This window comes from Phyllopteryx taeniolatus, chromosome 2 (assembly GCF_024500385.1).
Source record: "Phyllopteryx taeniolatus isolate TA_2022b chromosome 2, UOR_Ptae_1.2, whole genome shotgun sequence".
NCBI lineage: Eukaryota > Metazoa > Chordata > Actinopteri > Syngnathiformes > Syngnathidae > Phyllopteryx > Phyllopteryx taeniolatus.
The window spans coordinates 25971297-25990354 of NC_084503.1; the positions used below are offsets into that span (position 1 = coordinate 25971297).

The 19058-nt window shown below is 41.4% G+C and overlaps 1 protein-coding gene across 1 annotated transcript in view; it reads left to right on the plus strand.

Annotated features, from left to right (window-relative positions):
• The first annotated feature begins 2140 nt into the window (after nucleotides 1–2140).
• tent4b (terminal nucleotidyltransferase 4B) overlaps nucleotides 2141–19058 on the plus strand; it is a 76109-nt gene continuing 59191 nt past the window's right edge. Inside the window, exon 1 of the mRNA XM_061765546.1 lies at nucleotides 2141–2933. Coding sequence (XP_061621530.1) covers nucleotides 2473–2933 — 461 coding nt within the window. The 5' untranslated portion in view covers nucleotides 2141–2472. The remainder of the gene's footprint in view (nucleotides 2934–19058) is intronic.

A 19058-nucleotide genomic window follows, 5' to 3' on the forward strand; every position in this document is an offset into this window, starting at 1 on the left:
ATTAAATAAATGGAAAGCTACTTAAAATACTTTAATAATAGAGTGATTAACATTTTTTTTTAAATATGCATTCTATTTCTATATGAAAATATAAATGAACCACTTTTCTGGAATTGTTTTACAGTGCTGTGAAAAAGTATTGGCCGCCTTCTCAAATTCTTATATTTTTGCATAGTTTCCCGACTAAGATCAAACAAATGTAAATAGACAAATATAACCCATGTGAACTTAAAATGCTGTTTTTAAATGGTAATTTCATGACTTTAAGATCAAACAAATGTAAATAGACAAATATAACCCATGTGAACTTAAAATGCTGTTTTTAAATGGTAATTTCATTTATTAAGGAAAAAAACTATTCAAAGTCACCTGGCCCTGTGTGAAACGGTAATTACCCCCCTTGTCTAATCATGAATTAATTGTGGCTAATCACAAGTTTTGGTTCATTTTCAATAATCCCACACAAGCCTGATTACCTCCAGACCTGTTCAATCAAGAAAATCACTCAAACAGAATGTGTCCCGACAAAATCAAGAAATTCCAGAACAGTCGAGAAATAATGTAATTGACATCTATCAGTCAGGAGAGGGTCACAAAAGCAATTTCTAAAGCTTTAGGATTCCAGCCAACTATAGGGAAAGCCATTATCCTCAAATGGAGAAAACATGGAACAGTGTTGAACATTCCCAGGAGTGGCCAGCCTACAAAGATTACCCCAAGAGAACAGCAGTGATTCATCCAGGAGGCCACAAAGGAACTTAGGACAACTTCTAAAAAAAAAACTGCAGGGCTCCCTTGCCTCAGTTAAGGTCAGTGTTCATGACACAACCATTAGGAAGAGACTGGGCAAAAAAATGGCATCAATGGCCGAGTTCCAAGGCGAAAACCACTACTGAACATAAAGACTCGTATTACTTTTGCAAAAAAAAAAAAACATTTGAATGATTCCTAAGACTTTTGGGAGAATATTATATGGTCTGAAAAGATGAAAGTTGAGCTTTTTGGAAGGTGTGTGTCTCGTTACATCTGGCGTAAATGTAGCACTATATTTTAAAAAAAACGTCATACGAACAGTCAAACATGGTGGTAGTAGTGTCATGATCTTGGGATGCTATTCTCTTCAGGACCTGGACAACTTTCTGTAATTGATGGATCCATGAATCCTGCTCTTTAACAGAAAATACTGCAGAAGAACGTTCAGCCATCATTTTTTTAACCATTAACTTCAATATAATAATGTGAAGAATTATGTTTCTTAAAATCTGCGATTGGCTTGTGACCAGTCCAGGGTGTACCCCGGCTCTCGCCTGAAGATAGCTGGGATAGGCTGAAGCACACCTGTGACCCAAGGTTGAACTGCAAATCAGTGTTTTTACATTGTATTTTGCCACTCATTCAAATGCAGCTGTCTAAAGTCTTAACACGAGATAGCTCAATCTTGTCCACACCACAGGTGTCAAATTCAAGGCCCGGGGTCCAGATCTGGCCCAGCACATCATTTTATGTGGCCTGTGAAAGCAAATCCTGTGCATCAACTTCCACGAGTCTTGCTAAAATCTACCAAAATTCCCAATAGTCATGTCATAAATATTGATCATATATTGAAAAGACTGTGTGACCAAATAGTTTAGTAACTTTGTATTGTAACTTGGTCAAGAGATACACAAACTACTATGCTTGACTAACTAGTTAGCCATCAATGTGTTGTGATTTAATAATATGAGATTAACATTTACATGGTTTCCCAGTTATAACGGCCCCCAGAGGGAAACCGTAACTACAATGTGGCCCGCAACAAAACACCTCTGATCCTAGACGAACACAGTAAAAACACATACCAAAGATCAGCATTCAACGGCCCTATAAAGAATTCTCCATTTAATCGAAGCAAGAAGAATAAAAACAGAACTTTAAGATGTGATGGTGATGGCATAGACTATATTACTATATGTATAGACTACGCTAGAGTAATATGTAATGGAATAATAATCAATTAGAATTTATTACGATACAATGACAAATTGTAGTACAGTACACCCATTATGTTACGTAACGAGCGCGGAAAAAAAAAAACATTACTCTTTTACGTAATGATTTCCCCCCCGCCCCCCTTCCAGTCGGGCATGCGCACTGCTCAGCAGACGGCAGCGCTCCGCCATTGAGGGACGATCCCGAGGAAAGGGTCAGAGCGAGAGTGAGAGAGAGAGGCGCTCCCTCGACACCATACGGTCTCGTGTTCCTCCTCCGTAGGGTTATAAGAAACGTGAATAACGGGAGCAGGCGCCGGTGGCAGTCTACGGATACTCTCGTCGCCTTCCTGTGCTTTAGCACCGTGTGTCGCCGCCGCCTTTGAGGGACAAAATTGGATGAAGTAACGGACGGCAAAGCGAGGGGAGCTAACGTTAGCTGGCTAGCTGCTCACGGGAGCTCCCGAAGGGAGGGGGTGGAGGGATTCTCGACTACTTTCGTTTCATGGATCCGCGAATCGCCTGGTTCCAACCAGAACAACGCGGACCCGCCAACAACCTGTGGATGCAGATCTGGGAGACGACACAAGGGCTCGGCTACCTGCACGTCAACAACAGCTTCGGTATCCTGAAAGCGAGCCTCAGCGCGGCGTCGGGAGCCGTCCTCTTCGCCGCGGCGGGGACCGGGCCGCCCGAGTCGACCATGACGAGTCCCACCGTGGACGGCGAGCTCATGGAGCAGCGGGACTTTCTGCCGCTGGAGAGCAGCAACCGTAACCATCGAGCGGTCGCGCCTGGCAGCAGGGGCCCGGAGGACGGGCACCCTAGCAAGAGGAAACGGGACAACAAGGCGAGCACTTTCGGATTCAACTCCAGCCTCTTGAACGGTGGCCCCGGCACGGAGGGCCGCGACGGCTACGCGGGCACGCCGTGGAAAAGCAGGAACTACTCGGAGGGGGTCGTGGGGTAAGAAAAGTTTATTTGTTGGTGTGTGTGTGTGCAGAGACGTATTTGGTCATTTGAGGGCCCAAGGCAAACCCAATATGCGGCCCTCCACATCCGGATTATCGCCAACCAAAAAATGCAAATTTGAGAAAATTAGCTGAGCTCGAAAAACATCTAACATGTAAATCACCTCAACGGATTAACTGTAATTGGTAAGAACTTCAATCCAATTTACCATTTGGTGGTGAAAAGCGTAGATCGACTCACTCTCCACTTGATCTCTATTGCATCCTCCTCGGCTGACAGCAGTGCGACTGCAACAGGCAAGTGCGTTTGGCTCTGGCTGTTGTCAGTTACACAAATTCGGTGTAACCCTGATGAAGGTTGAAACCTTTGGTTGTTTTTATTAAAACAAAAAACTCTGCCTTCTTCTCTTCTCGGCTCCACTGGTATAAAGTAAGTCGTTTTCCTCACAAAGCGCCAGCATGTTTGTTTTGCTGAATCAAGTTTCCTCGCATACAGTAAAAAGATGGAATAGTCCATTGCATGAGAAGGGAGGGGGCTGTCGAAATTATCACGTGAAATGTGTTTTTTAAAGAACATATTGATTATTCATTCATTCATCTTCCGTACCGCTCATCCTCACTAGGGTCGCGGGTGTGCTGGAGCCTATCCCAGCTATCTTCGGGCGAGAAACGGGATACACGCTGAACTGGTCGCCAGCCAATCGCATGGCACATATAAACAACCATTCACACTCACATACACACCTATGGGCAATTTATAGTCTTCAATTAACGTACCATGCCTGTTTCTGGAATGTGGGAGGAAACCGGAGTACCTGAAGAAAACCCACGCAGGCACGGGGAGAACATGCAAACTCCACACAGGAGAGGCCGGATTGGAACCCGGGTCCTCAGAACTGTGAGGTGTGCTAACCAGTCAGCCACGTGCCGCCCCGCATTGATTATTGACGTTTAAATGATGAGTTTCTCCTTGAGGGATTATAACAAGTATCATAGAAAATATACCACAAGAGCGGACTGGGGTTGATGTACGCAACATTCCAAGTGAAGTACTAAGTGGGATACTCTATTTAATCTAGACCAGTGTTTCCCCCTACTGTTTACTCCAAGTAACAGCTAAAAATAGTTTGCTCTTGAAGTTTCACCGTAATGACCAACATTAAAATACAGTAGCGTAGTAAGCCTGAGTGTTCATAAAAAAACAAAACAAGGAATTTAATATAATTTCAAGCCGCTGTCACATTATGCACAGTTTGAACATTAACACTGCACTTAAATATAGAAAAATAATGTGAAGCTTCCTGTGCTTACCATAGGACTGAATGGTGGCGTGTGTTCGGTTTAGGTGCAACAATGAATCGATTAATTACAACTAATTGATTATTAAATTAACTGACAACTAAATTGTTTCAGGGTCCGAAATATCCGCTACCGGCTCGGAAAATGCGACCTAAAATGAGGTCTTTAGCAATGCATTCCTCAATTTTTTTCGATAAAATATATACGATGCATCTTTTTAAAGTTTACAGACAAATGAAAATCTTTTCTCAGTGGTCAGCAGCTCTCAAAACAAAGATTGAATTGTTTATTTCTCGTAACTCGACGAAAAGAGCGTGGATTGATAACGGAAATGAAAACTGCGTGGCAGGAGCTGTGGACAGCACAGGTAAACAGAAAGGCGATTGCGAAATGGTCAAAAGCAGAGATGTCAAATGTCGGGGAACATCCGCATTTTGTTATGGGAATCACTGAACGCTGACTTGTTCCGGCCGTAACACTGACTACAAATTTCTTAAATCAATTAGATGAAATCAACACTATTTTAAAAAAACTAGCAAAAAACAAATGGTGTGTCAACATTAAACCTCCCAACCTCCCTGCTTTCCGGATACTACAGGTGACTACTTGGTGCATGCAATTTTTATTTATTTATTAACTTATTTATTTATTACAGGAAGTATACATATATCATATAAATAGCATGCAAGAGAAGACATATGTACAAAATTTACATTTCACAAAATAAAAACCTTTTTTATATATTTTACATGTTTCAATTCAATCAAACCATTGACTTCGCCTCTGAAGCAACTTATTGTTGCGTTGGAGAAGAATTGAGAACACGCAGTGAGCTATCAACCTACTCTTTAATGAACTCAAAATGATTACTGTGGGCTGTAATCACGCCAAAACAAGAACATTAACTAATTCTCTCTCATAACATTACTTGTTCAATAGGTCAAAATATGCCTCTATTTATGGAGTAAAGTGTTTTAAAATTTAGGGTAGAAATGCATAAAGTGATTTAGTACTTAGTGGAACTTTTATTTAGATTTTACAGCGTCTTAAAAAATTTCTTCACAAATTTCAGCAATTGCTGTACAGATTTTTTTTATAGTAATAGATGCTATGCAAAAACCTTTGAGTATTTCGGACCCTGTGTTTTGATTATCGATTAATCGTTTAGAGCCATTGTTTAACTTAAAATTGTCAAAATCCTCTGATTTCAGGCTCTCAAAACTAAATATTCTCTGATGTTTGAAGTCCTCCATGAAAGCAGCTGATTATTAGCTGTTCAGTCGAGAGGTGTCCTAATATGATCTTTGAGATCGGAAATCAGTCTGATGTTTGCAAAACAAAACAAGGATCTGATCGGTCTGGATCTAAAATCAGAATCGGAATCATCTTTATTTGCCAAGTATGTCCAAAAAACACACAAGGAGTTTGTCTCCGGTAGTTGGAGCCGCTCTAGTAGGACAACAGACAGTCAATTGACAGAAAACACTTTTGAGACATAAAGACATTGACAAAAAAAAACAGTCACTGAGCAATAAAGGGTTGCTAGTTATCTGGTAATGCCGGTATTTTTTTTTTGACAATTGTGCAAAAAGATGCAGAGTCCTCTAGCACTTAGAGCAGTTCGAATGACTAATATTGCAATAGTCCGGTGCGATGACCATTGTGCAAAGGGCGCCGAGACTTCAAGGAGTGTATGCGGTTTAAAGTGACGAGTAGTGCGATAATCTGGGACAATGTTGATTGTGCAAATGTTGCAGATACTCCTCAATCAGTGTGCAAATGGAGCAGATGCTACTCTGGCGTGAGTGGCCAGTATTGGTCAACAACAGATATGCAAATAGTGCAGCGTGGCGAGACAACTACAGTGAGTGCACGAGTAATATATAATTGGCCCCACAGAAATGTGACAACGAACTCAAGTCAAAAAATTGCCAGCATGTTGTAATGGAATTGTAGGTTAGGTGTTTAAGAAGTTGATCGCAAGAGGGAAGAAGCTGTTGGAATGTCTGCTAGGTCTAGTTTGCATTGATTGGTAGCGCCTACCTGAGGAAAGGAGCTGGAAGAGCCGGTGACCGGGATGTGGCGGGTCCGAGAGGATTTTGCACGCTCTTGTCTTAGTTCTGGCAGCGTGCAAGTCCTCAAGGGTTGGTAGGGGGGTACCGACAATCCTTTCAGCAAGTTTTGATTGTCCGTTGCAGTCGGAGTTTGTCCTTTTTTGTAGCAGTTTCCATGCGCCGGGGACCGCGTTCGCTGCTCCGGTGAGTAACTCGGGGGGGAAAAACTGAGCGGATTTGTGAAAGTTGGTGAAAGAAAGTCTGGAGTAGCCTCCTTGATGGTTAGCAAGTCACCCCTTGTGTAAGTAGGTCGTGTAATGTCTCCAAAGACGAATGAAAAAAAAAAAACAATACTAGAGAGCGCGTAACCGAGGCGACCACACTGGTAGGCGCCATCTTGGATTTTTTTTTTTCTCAGATTTGACCACTCTTATACAAGCAATCCATTCCATGCTCCACTCCAGCACTTCTATCCAGCACTTGTATCTCTCAAAATAATGAATATTGGTACACAAACACTGTATAAACACATACAAACAGGCAATGTAACAATACTCTCTGTCATATATTCTTCAAACTCTGTGAAAAATCAGGTATTATCATAATATTCGATAGTGACGACTTCTACTTTCTTTGTTACTGCACAGCAGTTACTTTATGTAATCTATTGGTTAATAACAAATCGGGCGGCACGGTGGAGTTTGCATGTTCTCCCCGTGCCTGCGTGGGTTTTCTCCGGGCACACCGGTTTCCTCCCACATCCCAAAAACATGCATGGTAGTTTAATTGACAACTCTAAATTGCTCGTAGGTGTGAATGTGAGTGTGAATGGTTGTTTGTTTGTATGTGCCCTGCGATTGGCTAGCAACCGGTTCAGGGTGTACCCCGCCTCCTGCCCGATGTTAGCTGGGATTGGCTCCGGCACGCCCGCGACCCTAGTGAGGAGAAGCGGCTCAGACAATGGATGGATAATAAATAGGTCAGTTTTTCTCAACCCTACTGTTGCTGATTATTGTTCTTTGTTTGAGTAATATCACTTGAGTCTTGAGTCTTTTCTAACATTGCATACTACAAAAATATGTATGATTATTGCTGAAATCGGATCAGACCGATATTGGGCAACACTCAATGCTGCAATATCTGTGTTGGATCGGAAGTGAAAACGTTGCATCGGGCCATCCTTAGTTAAATCAAAATAATACATTTGCAAACATCTGCTGTTACTTTGGAAAACAATGAGCAACACTTTTCATGATTTTCCTACATGTTACAAACCAAATGAATAACTGACTCATAATCAATTTATGGAAGAAATAATAGTTTTGATTAACCTGGCATTCCGAAGCAGCCTCAGAAGTGTATATCAAACTAGTAGCCCTTTGCATTAATCAGTACCCAAGAAGTAGCTCTGAGTTTTAAAAAGGTTGGTAAGTACATCACTCTATCTCGTGTGGTATTGCTTAAGTGTTGTTTATGTGGTTATGTTTCATAATTAAACAATACCAAATATAGAGCAATTAATAATAATTCAGTTAATAAACAGCAATCCGTAAGGCTGTAACGAAAACTATATCTCACGGTTCTCACGGTATTAATCTCACAGTATGACAATTTTTACGATATCGTGGGAAAGCTTGCAAGAAGACACGATATTGCAGGAAGGTTCACGGTACAGGTTGGCCAAAGAGGCGAAAGCAGGAGAACCGAAAAAGCCTCTCTTTTTCTTGCTGTTCTTCTTCTTGACTCTTGCCGAGTCCTTCTCAATAGGTTTTAGTAGTTTCTGTCTGTTTTCTCGCAGGTTTTTGTGAAAAAGACAGCTTCAAATCATATATTACCGTGCACTTCTATCCCCGTCCATCCAATTTTCACATTCATATACTCTTAACTCCAAAACAGTATTTTTGCTGCAGCAATAATATATGGTCACAATAACAAAACTGTCCATTGAGAAATTGTCTGTTAAATAATTTAACAGTATTTACTGTATTGTCATTTTTTTTAATTTATAACATTAGGAATTGGATACTGCCTACTAACAGTGTTTTTTTGTTGTTTTTTTGTTGTTACTTGAGTCCAAAAATTCAAGTGAAGTCAAAAATGCAGGAAGGCTCTTAAAGCCATGAGAAGCCTAAGTTTCTTTTCCTCCGCTTAGTGATATTGTAGGATGATGTATTTTTATGAGCAGCCTCTAATGTTTTCATTTGAAATGTGGACATTTCATTTGAAAAGAGGGAAGTTTGTCAAATGTATTTTTGCATTGATATCTGTATTTTTATAGAGTGGACCTATTTCTTTTTTGGGACTACTGTAATGTATTGACGGAGGGATATGTTGTAATGGGGAGTCGCAATCGTTATTCTCTCTCCGTGTGATGTTCTTTCACCCATGACCCTTGGCTTGAGATATACACTCACTAGTATACCACTAAAGAGCGCTACGTTTACAATATGCTTAAATAATCCGATGGATCATCTCTTCGAGAGGGAGTGGTGGTGGCCACCGGCCGGGATGTGGCTTCGCGAAGTGGAGGTCAGCTGATGCCGGCCCATGGGTTAGCGTTTGCTGGGACGGAGACCAGCGCGAACAACAAGGCGCCTCTTGCCCAATCGATTGTGACGCGATGCTGAGACGTTGTAGCCTTGGTTGGGACTCGGGCCACCAAGTTGTTTCAGCATCCCTCCCAAGGCAGCCTTTTGGTCACGTGGGCCAGTCAGCCAATCAGTGTATTTTTTGTGATTTTTTGTCACATGGGTTACGTGTCCAATCGGGTGCGTTTATACACTTAAGTGGAGCACTGTAGTCTGGCTGTAGCAGCCTGGCTCAGCGGTGTGGCTGCATGTTGCCGACCCAAAACTAAATTTTAAACCCAACGGCTCATTATTTTATACCAAGACAAGACCACGACAATATCGAGGCACTTTTAATTTTGCGTTAACGTGAATATTGTTACATCCCTCCTAATCAGGAATAAAATGATTTTACAATAAATTTTAATGCTAAATAACACTTTATCTGATTAATCGATTGAGTAATCGATGGAGCAATCCAGTCTAAAATATTTGATAGTGACAGCTAGGGCTCGGACTTGCCCTCTAAAACCTATTTGCGTTAACAGTAACGAATGACTTCTGAAAAAAATCTAATTATTATTCCTTGTACTATCCATCCAGCCATCCATCCATTTTCTGTAGCGCTTATCCTCACTCGGGTCGTGGGCGTGCAGGAGCCTATCATCTGAGGCTTCGGGCGAGAGGCGTGGTACACCCTGAACTGGTCGCCAGCCCATCCCAGGGTACATATAAACAACCAAACCATTCACACTCACTATTTGGAAATAAAAATGTCATTTTCCAACAAATGAAATACCAAATTTGATTATTTGTAAACTCTCTCTTCAACCAGAAAGAGAGTACGCTGTTGCGTTTTAGCTACCGCTTCTCCCGCCTGAAAAGTTTTAGTTTTTAGTTTGAATGGCTTACTTTTACCAGGATCTCTCGCTGTACCGTGGCCAAAAGTAGATCCTAGGTCTGTTTTGTGTCCGTCTCGATGCCGTAAAATGCATAAATCCATGCTGGCTGGGTAAACATCCGTGCAGCTCCTCGGGTACCGCCAATGTACGCCTCCTTCTGCGGAGATCATCATCTTGGTGGAGGGCTACGTACATCTGTGATCCATGATCAGATGTAGGACTAAAGTAGCTGGGGATGTCCTGATCCAACCTTTTCACTTCCGATCCGATACCGATATTGCAACCTTGAGTTTTTGTCAATACCGATATCGGTCTGATCCGATATCAGCAATAATCATCCATCCATCCATCCATTTTCTGAGCCGCTTCTCCTCACTAGGGTCGCGGGCGTGCTGGAGCCTAGCAATAATCATACATACTTTACTTATAGTCGGGCAAAAAAGTATTTAGTCAGCCACCAAGTGTGCATGTTCTCCCACTTAAAACGATGAGAGAGGCCTGTAATTTTTTTTATCATAGGTATATCTCATCTATGAGAGACAAAATGAGGGAAAAAAAATCCAGAAAATCACATTGGCTGATTTTTAAAGAATTTATTAGCATATTATTATGGAAAATAAGTATTTGGTCAATAACAAAAGTTCATCACAATACTTTGTTATATACACTTTGTTGGCAATGACAGCGGTCAAACGTTTTCTGTAAGTCTTCACAAGGTTTACACAGTGTTGCTGGTATTTTGGCCCCTTCCCTCCATGCAGATCTCCTCTAGAGCAGTGATGTTTTGGGGCTGTCGCTGGGCAACAAAGACTTTCAACTCCCTCCAAAGATTTTCTCAGGGGTTGAGATCTGGAGACTGGCTAGGTCACTCAAGGACCTTGAAATGCTTCTTATGAAGCCACTCCTTCATTGCCCGGGCGGTGTGTTTGAGATCATTGTCATGCTGAAAGACCCAGCCATGTTTCATCTTCAATGCTCTTGCTGATGGAAGGAGGTTTTCACTCAAAATCTCACGATACACGGCCCCATTCATTCTTTCCTTTACAAGGCTCAGTCGTCCTGATCCCTTTGGGAAAAAAACAGTCCCAAAGCACCCCCATGCTTCACAGTAGGTATGATGTTCTTTGGATGCAACTCAGCATTCTTTCTCCTCCAAACACGACAAGTTGAGTTTTTACCAAAAAGTTCTATTTTGGTTTCATCTGACCATATGACCTTCTCCCAATCCTCTTCGGGATCATCCAAATGCTCTCTAGCAAACTTCAGACGGGCCTGGACATGTCTCAGTTATGGGGTCCATTTCTGTATTTAACACATACATAAGGCGCACCGTATTATTGGGCGCAGGCATGGTAAAACGTACGCTAGCTTAAAACATACGGTAGCATGCATGCATGCTAAAACGTAGTTCGGTTGTACTTTATTGAAGTATTTAACAATGTACTCACGTTATTTTTTGATCAATCCTCATCCACAAATCCATCAAAGTCCTCATCTTCTGTATCCGAAATGAACAGCTGGGCAAGTTCTCCATCAAACATGCCGGGTTCCCTCTCGTACTCGTCGGAGTCAGTCTCGTTGCCGGGGGGCTGTTCAGCAATGATGCCGGCTTTCGCGAAAGCTCGTATAACAGTCAAAGCAGATACCTTAGCCCAGGCATCCACAATCCATTCACATATGGTGGCGTAACTCGCCCGGTGCTTCGTCTTCTTGACTTCCCCCTTTAACGTCCGCATGCTGTCCTCAGTCACGTCCGCTTTTCCTCTATGTACGTAGCTTGTCGGCAGGAAATGCTCCCAGTCAGTCAAGCAGAGCGCTCATCAAAGTCACACAACATTTACAGATTTTGGAACTCGGTGCACACATAAGGCGCGCCGCATTATAAGGCGCCCCGTCCATTTTGGAGAAAATGTAAGACTTTTAAGCGCGCCTTATGTCCGTGAAAATCCGGTACTCATTGAGAATATTGATGATGGTATTATTTTATTATTTACTATATCAGTGTAGTAAAGATAGATAGCATTCAGTTGCCCTGTTGGTGTTAATCAGATGGTTTCTGTGAGTGGTACATAGCTGGAGAGAGTTAATCACAGCAGGCAGAGAGGTAGAAATATCGATAGAGCTTAGAAGCTAAGAGAAATGGCGCATTTTTCTGTCGCTCCTCCAATTAGGCCTGTCACAATAGCAATTTTTTGAAGACTATATATTTTCACAAAAACTATCACAATAAATGATAATATTGTTATTTTAATGCCTCTAAAATCATGAAAAATAAGGCCTGCCCTTAACTTATTAATAATTTTTGCTTTAAAATCAGTATTGTTATTATTATTGTTTTGTTTCTCGAGTAAATTGTTTTTCTTTACTCTGTGATATGGATCCCCCTGAGTCTGAAATAAAGAATAAGGACTGCAAGACAAGCCTGTTTTTTTGGAGCCTTCTATTCTGGTTATAATCGGTTTAGAAGCCCAAACCGAATGAAAATGCTCCATATAAACGCCTACAGCGGAATAATCAGGCCGAATCTGAATGGAATTTAATTTGGTTTCACAGGGATGCTTTGTCTCAACGTAAATACATGGTGACATCTTCTTTTATTCTTTTATGCATGGCTTAAATGTGGCTGCTCCTGACAGAGCTCATATGTGACAGAGATCTTGTTTTTAACTACTTATAGGTTTTATCAACCTGTTGTTTTAAATAAACATAAAAACAATCCAAACTACTGTGCTGGATAGATGACGGACCTCCATCTTGATAAATGATGTGACGTTCATGACGAAGTGCGCAAGTCACACGATTGTATTCACCCAATCGGAATAGATCACGTCACATGTAAACAGTTGACAAGAACTCTTCAATTGAAATGATTTCAATCGGAATGACAAAAAAGTATTCATGTAAACCTAGCTACTGTGTGGTTGGTCCACTGAAAGCAAACCCTTCACCTGTCAATCCCGTATATGTTGACGTTCTCTGTAGTCAACTACTGCCTGAATAACGTGCCATTGAGGTTATGCTTAAGAAACAGTTAACTTTCCCGTGTTTGTGTTTATTGGGGACTAATACACACACAACAACTCGGAGAGGTGCTGATGTTTTAAACGACTTCGCTGCTGTGGAACAAGTTGTTTAGCTCCTTAACTCGCTACCTTGTTAATTTGCAGGCTAGCTCATTAGCTAGTGGGCTAGCTAACACAACAAACATTTAACTTTCCCCTTAAGTGTCTGTTGTGTGAATCTACTCGCTGCACATGGAGCAAGGCTTTGTAGTATTGGACAGGCACCGGCAATAATGTCCATTGGCGTTCCATGAGCCCACTAGCGACTAATGACAGAACCATCCAACTCTGTCGGCTCACTGTGTGATCCGCATGCCGGTTCACCACAATGTATCGAGTCTCAAAAAATATTGTTTTTATCAAACGATAAGTCTATATAGTAATTATCGTGACAGGCCTAACTGCAGTTTATATTGCCATTTCGCCCAGCACTACAGAACATATTGGAGGAAACCATAACTGAGATTTTATTTTAAGGCCATATCGTCCACCTGGTGATCATTATAGTGCTTGGAGTAGATCATGTAATAGGAACTGTCACTTTTACTATGCTGTCCAAGGCACATGTAAGTCACATGTACAGTGTATATATAGTAGGATGGCGTGTTAATCAGTCAAGGTGTCAAATGCCGCGCTGTTGCCCCATTTTCTCCGTATACTCCAAGCCAGAGCGTGCCCACGCTCAGTTGAATGACAAGACATTGTGTGACCACAGGTGCTGCACCATGTGGGAGGTCTAACTGACGAACAAGAAGTCCCATAGGAAGCCATGAGAATTTTTTTAAAATTTCAGGTTCACGCTGTGGCCATCAGGAAACATTTATTAACTGTAGGGTTGGGCATCGAGAGGCGAAAACCGATTGGAACCGTGACTAATGTTCTGGTTCTCCTGGAATTGTTAAAATTAAAAAATTTTGGTTCCCAGTTTCGATGCCTGGTCCACCGCCCCCGAAGAAGAAATGGCGAAAATCAAAGAAGAAGTGGCGAAAACTAACGAAGAAGAACGTGCACAAAGACGTGCTTGTGCCCAACGGCGGCGGGGGCAAACAAAAGTGTCTTTTCTTTGTTAAAATTAATCACAAGTTGCCTCAGTGCAACACTTGGAATAAGATTATATTGTGCAAAGGAGGCTTTCACGACGCGCTCCCTCCTGCTCCGAGCTTCGGCCTACACCGCGCGGAGTTTCAGTGAAGTCAACGCTCTGTCAATTGGGTGAGTGAAACAATAAAATACATTTATGGCAACATTGAGAAAGCGCACAAGGTAAACGGTTGATTGCACTTTTGCACTGATGGTTTTTAGCCTTTATTTTAGTCTTCAATGTACGAGCCGATGACAGGAAAATAAAGCTTAACATTGAGCTAAAACCTCACCGTAGCAACTTTACATCAGAAAGAACTGGGACAAAATTCATATAAACGTTGTCTCACAGTATCACAAACACTAACCTTGTGCCACATCGGTGGGTAAGGAAAGGAATCAACATTTATATAGCATTTGGTTCCATCCATAAAAAAAACAAAAACCCCAAAAAACAAACAAAAGTCACAGGTGCCGTGTGAAGTTACTTTTCGTGCCAAAATGCTGGGTTCTGGTGCGTACCCTTCAAAATAAAAGGCTAAAAGCTTAAAACAGAAAGTCAATTTAAAACTTGTACGTCTAAACCATTTGACGTGATAAAACAGTCCCAAATAAAGATTTTAACAATGCTATATTTAACTTTTAGCTGAAACATTAATTAATGAATATTAGTCGATTGCGTTAGTTCCCGCGGTGGGCGACTGGTTAGCGCATCTGCCTCACAGTTCTGAGGACAAGGGTTCAAATCCCGCCCCCCCGCCTCACGCCCGAAGATAGGTTGGATAGGCTCCAGCACGTCTGCGACCCTTGTGAGGATAAAGCGGTACAGAAAATGGATGGATGGATTAGTTCCACACACATTGCCTTTTAGTTCATAGGTTAGATATTGATACTGGTTCTAAATAACCCAGAGTAAAATGTTAATTTTAGTCTATGCTGCGGGCTGCTAAGAAAATGGATGTTCATAATTTTCACACCCTTTATTTAAACCATGCAAACCTTTTTGACCTAGCCTCCTAAACGAATCGGAATCAAGAATCATTTGGAATCGAAATAAGGAACCAGAATCCGGACCAGAATCACTCAAAGTTAAACAATGCCCAACCCTACTGTACAGGCAATGTTTTAAGTCACATTTTTAACTTAATTCTCACTGAACTGTAAAAAAAATAAAAATGAATAATAAAAAACACTAATGTAAAAGTGAAATGAAGTAAAACTATTCAAATGTGTTTAAATCACAGTTAAAATGTGCCAGTGTGTATATGTCCATCCATCCATTTTCTGAGCCGCTTCTCCTCACTAGGGTCGCGGGCGTGCTAGAGCCTATCCCAGCTGTCGTCGGGCAGAAGGCGGGGTAAACCCTGAACTGGTTGCCAGCCAATCGCAGGGCACATACAAACAAACAACCATTCGCACTCACAGTCACACCTATGGGCATTTAGAGTCTCCAATTAACGCATGTTTTTGGGATGTGGGAGGAAACCGGAGTGCCCGGAGAAAACCCACGCAGGCACAGGGAGAATATGCAAACTCCACACAGGCGGGGCCGGGAATTGAACCCGGGTCCTCAGAACTGTGAGGCTGACGCTCTAACCAGTCGCCCACCGCATTCGCATTCTGTTTTATTTTGGTTCATTATTTATATTTCAAGAGAGTGCTATTTTTCTTTCCTAAAAACATGCAACAATATTTTTTGGGGGGGCTGGAATAGATTAATGGCATTTAATTCACTTCAGTCGATAAAATTGATGTGACATACGGTTACATTAAGTATTTCTTTGTAGTTTAAAATGGCTACTCTAACCAGGATCCTTCGTTATACCATGGCCAAAGGTAGAACCCCGTTGGTTTTGCGCCTGTCTCGGTGCCATAAAAAGCATAAATCCATGCTCGCCGGGACCAGCTGCCTCCTTTCTAGCAAGCTAGCTAACTAGCCGGCTTGCTTTCGTCATCTGCCACGCTGTGTTGGATCTTGCACAACTTTCTCCCACTCATTCTGTCGCATTCGTCGTCTGCCATGAACATCTGTGGAGCTCTTTGCCTTGGGCTTGGGTATCAGACGCCTCCTTCCATGGAGATTGTCTCGGTGGAGAACTACAGCTATTTGCATCCGTGATCCATGATTGACTGCACGAACAAACTACTGTACAACGGCGCACATGCGCGGAAACTATGCGCTGTTAGTTAAAATGTCGTCACCCATAAACACGGGCTAAACATCATGAAATATTATTATTTATTTATTTTTTTAAGTAAATGCAGAGGGGCAGCAGTTGCAGCTCTTGTCATAATAAAGTAGTATGATGTTCTGATCGATTTTCCAGTCCCACTCTAATACCAATTCGAGTCACCAATTTCGATCACAGAATAAAGATACCCGAAGTGCATGACACATATGGAGCGAATGATGTTCACGCGGCGCAAGGAAAAGCACAACTGCGCTTTCCAGGTCCGTGCCAATACTGTTTGTGAACTGAGGCAATATTTGTTTGAAAATGTTGTTTGTGAAGGGACTTGTTGGTGAACCGAAGTTCCACTGTATTTACAATACATACATATTTTTTGTCTAGGCCTTGGCTGTCGTTTAGATTTACAGCTTTTTTGTTTTTTTGTTTTTACTGTTATAAGTGTGTTTTGGCAGACACCGGGTGTACTGTACATTACTATTTGGTGTTGGCAGATAGCTGATAAGTATCTGGTTTAGAACCACATTTGGAAGGGGCCTGATTCTTATCTGAAGAAATCTGATTTCTTTCATGTTTTTTTTCCTCTTTATGCTGCTGTAATGCATTGCACCACTTCAAAGCAAAAATCAGAATTGTATATTTGAACCACGCAAATATAAATCCAGCCTCAGAGCTAATGAGTTTGGGCTTGTTTTTGGAATAGCTCAGCCTCTCGTGCTGCTTTTCGTTGCATTTTGTAATGCAGAGCATAAATTCATCTCTCTGTGATTTGAGTTTGCGATCGGTTTTAAATCTGCGACCTATTACAGCATATGATTTGTCTCCTCGCGAGCAGAGGCGAGTATGAAGGTGGGCATAGGGCTTGAATACATTTTTCCTCCCCGGGGACCGACTACTCTATATTTGGACATGGGGGACAAGGGCGTGTGCTTATTTGTTTTCGACCCCTCTCTTTTTTGCTCTCTCGCTCTCTGTCATTATGAATTCAGGAAGTCGTCATAGCCTGGGAGAACTTCTCACACAAATTTTGCTCTAGTTGGGTATTGCGGAGAGGTGCCAAATTAAGGAATTTCCAGTATATGCTGGTCCAACTCCCATTTTGTTTTTCCTGCATCAAATTTTAGAAATAGGGTCGAGGGTAGTTCTAGGGTCTAGCAGTGGGCACTGTAAAACTTTTGACAACTACTCCAGACATTTTTTTAAATATCGTACATTGTAAGCGTTCAAACAAGTGAAAAAAGAGGTTAACCACTGTTAATTGTAAAAACATAAAAACACTCAAATACACTCAGGTTTCATAGAGCATGCACACTTTGCTCATCAGAGCTGTAACCTAAGATCTAGTAGTGTTTGTTGTATGTTTTACACAGAACCAAACAAACGCAGCATACTGATGCAACTGTTTACACCTTCACACTACATCCGTGGCATGTAATATACACATACGATGGATATAAAACGTCTGCACACCCCTGTTCAAATGCCAAAAGCATTGCATGTGCAGTGGCACTGCTTGCTTCAATGGCACCGTGTGCTTGACCCCTACTTGGGGCTTAACTATTGTTTGTTCGTGGAGATTATTTTCTCTACAAAATAAATTGTTGTGGTCTTTTTAAATAATTTCATATTTGAAAATATGGATATATATTTTATTTTTTTAACAATTCTGAGGGATGTGGTTTTTTACATGTTTGAAAAAAGGGTGAGACAAATGTCATTTTATATAATTGGGTTAAGACAAGGGCAACTCAAGGTTCTTTATGATCGTCTCCCTCCACAAATGTTAACTATTGCATTGTTTCCGCATCAAGTCGAATCATATCGTATCGTTCCGCCCTTAAAGATATCATTTTTTAATCAAATCGTAACTTGTGTATCAAGATATGTATCGAATTTCCCTCGTGCCAGAGATTCCCAACCCTAGTTTTCTTCCCTAGTAATGTACAGTGCCGTGAAAAAGTATTGGCCCCTTTCTCAACTTCTTATATTTTTGCATACTTTCCCCACTTTGTTTAAGATCATCAAACAAACATAAATATCACACAAATATAACCCAAGTGAACTTAAATTGCTGTTTTTAAATGGTGATTTCATTTATTAAGGGAAAAAAACTATTCACAGTTACTGTGTGAAATAGTAATGGCCCCCTAAACCTAATAACAGGTTGAGCCACCCTCAGCAGCAACAACTGAAATCAAGCGTTTTCTATAACTGGCAATGAGTCTTTCACATCTCTGTGGAGATATTTTTGCCGACTCTTCCTTTCAGAATTGTTTGACTTCAGCAAAAATTTTGGTTTTTGACCATGAACGGCTTATTTTAGGTCATGTCACTGCGTTTTAATCTGATTCAAGTCTTGACTTTGACTAGACAACTCCACAATCTTCATTTTGGGATAATATATCTTCTTTGAAAAATTATCGTGACAGGCCTACACAGCACAAAACCTGGATGTTTTTTTTCCTTTCACTATACGTCGCTGGCACAGATGGATGGTAGGGCTGCACAATATTGGGAAAAAAATGACGTGATTTTTTTATTTAAAAAATTTTTTTTTTTTTTTTTAAACCTGCGATATATATTGCAATGTGAAATAATATAGGATCACTGTTGGAAAAGTAAATTTTCTATGCAAACTAGTTCAAAGTTCATTTCACCGTTCCTAAAATGAACGACTTGAGTTCATAAATCAAAATTTTGAGTAGTTCATCGTGCTCCCCCCCCCCCCCCCCCAATATTGTATGCTGCTGATGTTCGGAATGATGGCAAGCTTCCTCACTTGCTGCACATGGCAGAGTTATTGCACTCAGTCGAATGGTGACTTGAGACGCTTCTCCCGGCTGTTCTTTGCTCATTAATCCATTGCTCGAGTTGGTCTTACAACTCGGGCCACCTCGTCTTGTTTCCGTGTTTTGTTTTTCTTTTTTTTCCCGCGGAAGCTCAGCTTCGTCTTCTTGACTTGGCGAA